At 34.6% G+C, this 9,206-nt stretch overlaps 1 protein-coding gene across 1 annotated transcript; it reads right to left on the reverse strand.

Annotated features, from left to right (window-relative positions):
* Positions 1-2,324: 2,324 nt before the first annotated feature.
* Positions 2,325-2,732, reverse strand: LOC110036836. Its single transcript, XM_020741369.1, has one exon. It carries the CDS (start codon positions 2,730-2,732, stop codon positions 2,325-2,327), a length of 408 nt encoding a protein of 135 aa, XP_020597028.1.
* Positions 2,733-9,206: the final 6,474 nt, after the last annotated feature.

Consider the following 9,206-nt stretch of genomic DNA (forward strand, 5'->3'; position numbering starts at 1 on the left):
ATAAAGAAAACTACTTAGAATCCATGGATAAAATAAAACCACACTTTAGTTTAAAAGAAGAAATCACTGTGAAACCAACAATAAGTCTCAATTAAAACCAAAAGTAGTCTCAAAACAGAAAGATAAAAACTTATCTCAAGTCCTCCACTAAACTCTTAAAGTTCCTTTGAGTCTCTTCTTTTTACAATCACTCAAAATAAAATAACAAAAATGATAAAATAAAAGTAAAAGTGGTGCCTGAAAATCTCTCCAAACTAACTCACCAAATGAGAACTTTCAAAACTTTCCAATACTTTCAGGACCTCTTTTGAAGCCCAGTCTTCTTTCTTTTATAATTTTCCTAATAGTACCTTGGTTTCTCTTCAAAATATGTTTAGATTCAATGTATTTCCCCAAGAGATTCTTTCTTTAGTCATAATTTTTGTCCATGGTGGTTATAACCACCTATTAAGCCAATGAGTGACTTAAAAACCTCTTTAAAATTCACAGAAACCAAATTTACTCATCCAATAACTGCCACTGGCGCTTAAACACGGGGCCTCTGACACTTAGGCGCAGCCTTATATATTTAACTGACACTTAAGCGTCGGATCTGGTGCTTAAGCGCCCAAACTCTTTTGCACATTTTTCTCCTTTTTGCTCCAAATTTGATCCCCTTTCACTCCTTTAAAGTGCAATATCTTAAAAATAGGTATATAAATGTGTATAAAAATACTATATATTTTAGGTGTATTAGGTATCAATCTTAGAAAGGGAGTCAGAATTTAGGTATCGACCTTAAAAGATAGGAATCAAAATTTAGGTACTGATCCTAAAATGAGAATTCAAATTTAGGTATCAATCTCAGAAAGAGAGTCAGAATTTAGGTACCGAGCTCAAAAGGTAGGAATCAGAATTTAGGAACTGATCCTAAAATGAGAATAGGATGCCATGTTCCATTTAAGGTGGTCTTACATCGATCTCTAAGATATGTGTAGAGAATCATATGCCATGTTCCATTTAAGGTGGTCTTACACCAATCTGAAAGATATGTCTAGAGAATCAGATGTCGTGTTCTATTCAAGTGGGTCTTATACCAATCTTGAAGATATTTGTAGAGAATCAGATGTCGTGTTCTATTCAAGGGGGTCTTATACCAATCTAAAAAATATGTGTAGAGAATTAGATGTCGTGTTCCATTCAAGGGATCTTATACCAATCTTGAAAATATGTGTAGAGAATCAGATGTCGTGTTTCATTCAAGGGGGTCTTATGCCAATCTCAAAAATATGTGTAGAGAATCGGATGTCGTGTTCTATTTAAGGGAGTCTTATTCCAATATCAAAAATATCTGTAGAGAATCGGATGTCGTGTTCCATTTAAGGGGTCTTATTCCAATCTAAAAAATATGTGTAGAGAATCGAATGCTGAGTTCCATTCTTTAAGGAGGTCTTATTCCAATCTCAAATATATGTGTAGCATTAGGGAGGAAAGCTTTGGGACTCATATCCAACCTGAAGGGGGTAGTGGGAAAAGAATTAGCATCTCGGTACTGTCACCGAGAACAATATGAAAATAGTGTAGAGAATTTATGGAGTTGAACTCATAGATATGTGTTATGTGAGGATAGGTATTGGTGAGGAAAATTCATGAAATTTTGTGAGATTTTGCACATAATCTAAAATTCTGCAGGGATTGTGAAGAGAATTAGTGCATACAAGAACAGTCGTGCTGTGTGAGCAAAGAGTGAGAGACCTCAAAATCGAGAGAAATCAACTCAATAGATTTATTTTCTTTTCTTGTTATTTTTATCACATTTAATTATCAAAAATATATTTTCAAAATTCAATTTTTGTTGGTTGGCAATTTTTGTTGTTTTCAAAATTCAATTTTTGTTGGTTGGCTCTCAAAGGTGAGTATTTTATTATTATCAAATTTTTATTGTTTCGTTCTTCGTTCATTGTAGTTCAGAACCAACGTATGGTTCTGTGGCTCTTTATCCATCGCACAAAAGGGAAATTGAACAAACAAACTGAATTATTAACAAGAAATTTCATTGATCTGCTTTAAACAGGTGTTATAAATTGAAAATAGGTTGAAGCATAAAAAAGTTCAACATGCTGAACACATTTAGAGTACATCTGAAAATATCTCATGTTGGGTACATATTATAAGCTGAGCATATCTGATACATATATCATCATATCTGCTATGTCAAAATGTAGTACAAAAAAGTATCCCCTGATTTTCTATCCTCGATGGAGTGAGCTCCCGATTGAGCTGACCTACTATGCCACACTCCAAGACAAGAGTTCCCTTTGCATGTGCTTAGAGGTGCAACCCTCTCATAGCTCGTAAGGTTGTAGCTCTTTTAGTTCTGGATCTGGTTGGAATCCATATAGCATCTTGCTGCTATCCATCCTTCTGAAAGTTACAGACACCCTGTGGTGTTGTGCCCCTGGAATGCAGTTTTTGGCTATGTTTTCTCCATTTCCTTTAAGAATCAATACAGAGTCCACCGATAGCGGAATCTCCTTAGATCCTCTGAACTTGCCGGGGCCAATGACATATATTTCTTTATCGAATAGGATATTATTGTTACTGATGAAGGGGACCGTGCAAAAAGGTCTCACGAAAACATGATGGGTTATATGCGGGGGAACGCAATCACCGTCATCGTAGATGTTGATAATGCAACTGTTAGGAATGCAATCGGCTGGAAGTATGATCCATCGGCTGGAAGTATGCTCCATCAGACCATCCACTTGATCATTCACTTTATCATAAGAGGTAATAGATATACTTTATCATGTCTTAAAATCCCCGGGGGATTTCCTTGTCTTTCTTTGGTGAAATTATAACAACAACCATATTGTATGGTGATTCTGCCTTTTCCATGCATCCATTTTTGTGGTTCAAAATAGGTTCTTTCCATCAGAAGTCCCACTCGACCTTTGTCTCTTAGGTTGATTATACAATCAAGAATGCTTCTTTGTTTGCTTTTAGAAAAGACTGGTGTACAGCTCCAAGCTCTCTAGTATTTTAACAAATCTTCCTTGAACCTCTTCATAAAATTCAAATTCCCTTTGGTTTACTTTACTCATTTTGTAGTACTCTGCCATTGCGACGACCAGCGGCTGTCGAGGATGCTCCCTCATTTCAATATAAGTAGGAATCCATGTTGGTGCTGTCTCTGTATCCAACGGAATATCGCAGAATATATGATTCCTCCATTAAGTGATTGATAATCTAAAATCCATCATCGGTGGATGTGTACTCCTCCAGAGTATTGTTGCACTCTAGATGGAGGACATTGCAGTCCAGGCATTCCACAAATGCCCCCGTAGCTGGTATCTGTGTAGGAATCTTGTCGTTGCATGTCGGGAAACCTGGACAAAGCTCATCTGGAACCTCTGGTATCGTCGGCTCTGGGGGGGACTCCGAGAGTGAACTCAGACTCATCCTCTACGGCAGGCAAACTGGAGGAAGTCTCTCTCATGTATGGATCATAGATTTTCCCTTCAAGAATTGGGGCAAACAAGTTTTATGCTTCCTCTTGGCATCTTCTTTCTTCACGCATGAAAGCTCTATGTTTTTGATGACTGGAATTTCTACATTGCGTCCTTCATAGAGGTGCATCTAACTCTCTCTCATCGTCAGCAGTGACTAGGCCCCTAGTCAAAGCAGTTATCATAGATGGCAGACGACTAGTCCCTTCCATCAGATCGTGTTGCATTATCACTTTCTTCCCCTTCAATGAGAAATCTTCCTTAGTGTTGACCTTCAACAGTGATGGTAGTCCTTCTTTGTCTCGATGGCTAACAACATCCATCAGGGGACCCTCATAGTCTACATCGACTTGACTGAAATCCATGTCGAAGTCTATGATGCCACCCTGTGGTGCCCTTTCCTCGTTAAGTGTGAGATTCCAAACGTCTTTGAAAGAAAAAAAAAATAGCCTCCAGCCTGTCATTTTCTCTACAGACGATAGGAAAAGCATCATTGTGCTGAAATTTAGTAGGAAAAAGAACAAAACTCTTTGAGAGAAAAAATCAGCCCCCGTCCTGACATTTTCTCTACAGACGACAGGAAAAACATCAGTGTGCTAAAATTTAGCAGGAAAAAGAACAAAACACAGTGTTTATTAGGCAAAATTTTAGTTTATGTTGTTGAGAAGATCATTTATTTATGTATATATTTTATTTAATTTAGTAAAATATCAAAATTAAAAGTAGAAAGAAGAAAATTGAAGTATGTAAATTCAAAATTTTTATTTTATTGAGGTTAATTTTATTATAAAATTTTTGGATCCGGTCACAAAATTTATTATAAAATTTTTGGATCCGGTCACAGATGTTTGGCCAAATAGATAACCCCAGAACAATCAAAATTTCAAAATTTCAATTCAAGCGATGTCAAGTTGCATAATATATCTTCAAGTATCATCCATTTACCAGCAACATGGGTCTTTCGCTTCAGAAATCCACCAGTTGGTAGGCTTTTTTTGAATAGACATTTTCTACGATAAATGGTCCTTCCTAAGTTGGCTCAAATTTTCCACCTATCTTGCGGCGTGCAAGGATAAACCTTTTGAGCACAAGTATGAGATCACCAATTTTGAATGTTCTTGGGTGGACCAAGTTCTCATGAGCCTGTACCATCCTCACTTGATAAAGCTCCAAGTGCTATTGTGTTTCTAGTCATTTTCTTTTGATACTTTCCAAATATTCAAGTCTGAGTTTTGCACTTTCTTCTTTTATAATTTGATTGGTAATAACGACTCTGAGAGATGGTTTTTGGACTTCTAACGGAAGTACGACCTCAGACCCAAATACGAGCATGTAGGGTATACATTTAGTGGGAGTCCTGAACTTAGTTCGGTAGGCCTACAAGGCTTCTAACAGTTTATTATGCCAATCCCTTTTGTTTTCGTCCAGTGTTTTCTTCAAAATCTATACCAGTGTCTTGTTGAAGGCCTCGACCAGGACATTTGCTTTGGGATAGTAGATTGTAGAGTATCTCCAGTCTAGTCCATGTCATCTGATGAAGTTGTTGATTTAGTGCTCTTGAAGGCTGTCCCATTGTCAAAAATTATTCTGCACAGAACTCTGAAATGGTAGACAAATTGGCTTTTGAAAAATTGAAGGATGTGTTTTGTCGTAACCTCTCGCAACGGCACTGCCTCTGGCCATTTGGAAAAGTAATCAGTAGCACGAGTATGAATTTGTGTCCTTGATATACCAAAAATATATGCATTTTTAGAGCAATATTTTATACTTATTTTTGGCGATATTGCACCTTAGTGGAAGAGATTTTGATGTTTTCTTGTAAGTTGTTGATTTTTAGGACTTAAAGTAAAAACAAAACAAAAAAGGACAAAATTTGGAGTCAAAATGATGTTTTTGAAGAAGTACTCAATGCCGACCACGCCAAGGGCAGCGCCGACGGCACAAAACAAAAGAACAACTAAATTTTTACTCAGCGCCGACGACACCAAAGGTGGTTTAGCCCCCATTTCTAAAAGGTTCAATGTATTTGGATGATTTTTGAAGAGTTTTTGGAGGCACCTATTGGAGAACTGACCTCGGGCTTTATTTGGGGTCAAAATTCATCAGGAAATGGACTCCTTTTCACTCAAAAGCGTTCCACCATGCTCCATTTTTGCTATTCTTCATAATTCATCTTCATTCCACCACCATATCATAACAGCTGAAATCTAGTGTGAAATTTTCTTTAAGAGTGTTGGAGAAGGAGAAAAGTCAGAGATATCTACGTGAAACTTTCTGTAAGAGAGTTGGAGAAGGAGAAAAGTGAGAGATAACTTCTTCCTGATTTTCTAAGGAAAGGCTACAAGGGATTTGCTTTGAGAAATAGTTTCAGATAAGTTTTGTTTGTTTATTAGTTTTGTATAAACTTTCTTTTATATATGAAATTTTTGTTTTGTTGTCTTTCTCATGAAATATGAGTAGTTCCCTCTATCTTTCTCCCTACTCTGAGGTAGGGTGAAATGAAAAGATAATATGATGTGCCAATAGTAAAATATAAAATAAATTGTGATGATTTTTCAACTCTGAACTTAAATTACATTTTGATCTGGCCAATTGAATTGTTAAAATATGTTGTGAAACATATGATCCGAGAAATGGAGTATGAGTTTTACAACAGAGTGAGACAGAGTGTATGAGTTCTACAACAGAGTGAGGATCAAATTTGATTTCATGGAGAGGAAATCCGTTCATGGAATTAAGTGCAAATAAATAGGGAAATATTCTTTGTTGGGTGTAGAATTGGAGAATCTTTAGGGTGATAAACTAAAATCCGTAATTTGATCTTACTGTTTAAAAACTAAAGCGAGAGTTAGCCTTCAGGTGAAGGAAAGTAGGAGCTTTGGATTGGGAGCTGGTATCCTCCTAGCGTAGCCACATGTTTAGGGACTAAACCTAGGATTAGCTAATGATTTTCTATGCATTGTATCAGGGTAGAGAATTATAATTGCTCCAATTTGGCACAATACATATTACAAACATTTATCTCATCTCATTTCACCAGAATCTCATTGTAGTGAGAAGGATGCTTTTTCACATAAGAAATCTTCATTACATAAACATAGTTAGTAGATTAGTATTCACTTTTTAAACTTTGCATTTCTATTTTGCTAATAGTTAAGTACTTTAGTTTTGATAACATCTCAACATTCAAAATTAATGACAGTGATTTCGTTTGATTTTTTATAAATTTCCTAGTAAAACTTACATTGCCAATTTACACCTTCCCTGTGGGATCGATATTTATGGCTTAATTAGAAAGTCCTTTATTACTTGATAACAATATGTATACTTGCGTAGAATCCCATTATTAATTATCTATAATTATATATTTTTTACACAACTTACTTTTCATACAAGGATCAAGTTTTTGACGCTGTAGTGGTGTCAACTTCATAAATACTTATATATAAAAAATTGGTATCAAGTTTTTGGCACCGTTGCGTGGGGATGGTAACGATTAAATTTTGGTAAATAAAATAGTTTTGATAAATTAGGAAAGTTAGAGATAATATTTATACTATAAAAATATATAAAAAGAAAAAAAATATATATACAAAAAATCAAAAGTTCAAAAAGAAAATTATTTAAGATTGTTTTTTTTAAAGAATTTTACTTGGCTTACTTTATTTGTTTATGCAAAATATTTGATCTGAAGGCTTAGTACCTTAAGATTCGGAGTTAGAACATACTATTAAAAACATTTGACAACAAAGGGAAATTAAAAATTTAAAAGAAATGAAAAATAACTCAGAAAATCTAATAAATGAGAATCGATAAAAACCTTTAAAAGAATATGTGAATCTGACAACAGATGAACTTCACTTGACTATTCAAAATCCTGATGTTGCTGCTAATTCACTTGAGCTTAAACCTGCTATTATCCAAATGGTATAGAAAAATCAGTTTGGAGGATCACCTACTGAAGATCCTAACTTACATATTGCTAGTTTTCCTGAGATTTGTGCTACATTTAAATATGACGGAGTGTCTAATGATGCTGTTAAGCTTAGAATTTTTCTTTTTCATTAAGGGATAAAGCCAAGGTTTGGTTAAATTCATTAGCACCTGGATCTATTAGAACTTGGGGAGAACTATCACAAAAATTTTTGGCTAAATATTTTCTACCCTAAAAAACCACTAAGCTTCGGAATGATATTACATCTTTTTGTCAGTTTGAAGGGGAATCAATATGTTAAGCCTGGGAAAGATTTAAAGACCTTCTTTGAAAATTTCCACACCATACTTTTCCAGATTGGTTAATAATTCAAACCTTTTACAATGGATTAGTAGGATCATTAAGATCTATTGTAGATGATGTTGCGGGTGGATCATTAATGTCAAAACCTTTTGATAAAGCATAATCTTTAATTGAAGAAATAACTACTAATAAATTTCAATGACCATCTGAAAGGGTAAATCCTAAGAGAGAAGCCAGTATTCATGATTATGATGCAATTTATATTTTGGGACTCAAATTGTTGCTATTTCTAAAAAGATTGATCAAATAGGAGTGGACTATTCTAAAATACCCCTAGTATTAGAGGAAAATTCACTAGGATAGATTATTGATACTCAACCATCTTATGAAACTTTAAACGCTATAAATAATCAAAATAACAATCCCTGTTCTAACTATTTTAACCCTCAATGGAAAAATCACCCTAATTTTAGTTGGAATAATTATTATAATTCGGTGAATCCATCCAAAAATCTGAACAATCAAGGAAACCCTAATTTTTGACCTTATTATCCTCCAGGATTTAACTCTAACCCTCACTCAGTTAAGGAAAAGAAGTTGACGATGGAAGAAGTGATGTCGAATATGGGAAATCAAATACAAAATCAAGGGGATGCTAGTAGAAATATTGAAAATCAATTAGGACATATTGCCACTGCATTTAGTAACAGACCTTCTCGAATTCTTCTGAGTACTGTGGAAGTTAATTCAAAAGATCTAAATAAAGAGCAAATTAAAGCTATTCAATTACGAAGTGGAAAAGAAGTTGAAACAAGGATCCTAAGAGAAACTGAAGTTGATGGAGAGAAGGAAGAAATGAAAAATGATCATCTTGAAAATGAACAAACACAGGTTCCTTTAGAAAAACCATTACTTTCATTTCCTCAAAAACTGAAGCAGAAAAATAAAGATAAACAATTTACAAAATTTTTGGAAATCCTTATATTCCTTTTGTTGAAGATTTAGAACAAATGCCAAGTTATGTGAAATTTATGAAGGACGTACTAAATAAGAAAAGGAAGTTTACAAATCATGAAACCGTTGCACTTAGTGAAGAGTGTAGGGCTATTATTCAGAAAAAGCTTCCTAAAAAATTAAAAAATCCTGGTAGTTTTACTATACCTGGTGCAATTGGTGAAAAGTTATATGGAAAAGCTTTATGTGATTTAGGAGCGAGTATCAATCTTATGCCCTTATCGATCTTTAAACGTTTAGATTTGGGAGAAATTTCCCCTACTATCATAACTCTTCAGTTAGCTGATCGATCAATAACTTATCCAAAAGTAGTTATAGAGGATGTACGAGTAAAAGTGGATAAATTTATTTTCCCTGTAGACTTTATAGTATTGGATATGGAGGAAGATAAAGAGATTCCTTTTATTTTAGAGAGACAATTTATTGCAATAGGAAGATTTGTAATAGATGTGCAAAAAGGAGAATTA

Source organism: Phalaenopsis equestris, unplaced genomic scaffold (assembly GCF_001263595.1).
Source record: "Phalaenopsis equestris unplaced genomic scaffold, ASM126359v1 Scaffold211561, whole genome shotgun sequence".
Classification (NCBI taxonomy): domain Eukaryota; kingdom Viridiplantae; phylum Streptophyta; class Magnoliopsida; order Asparagales; family Orchidaceae; genus Phalaenopsis; species Phalaenopsis equestris.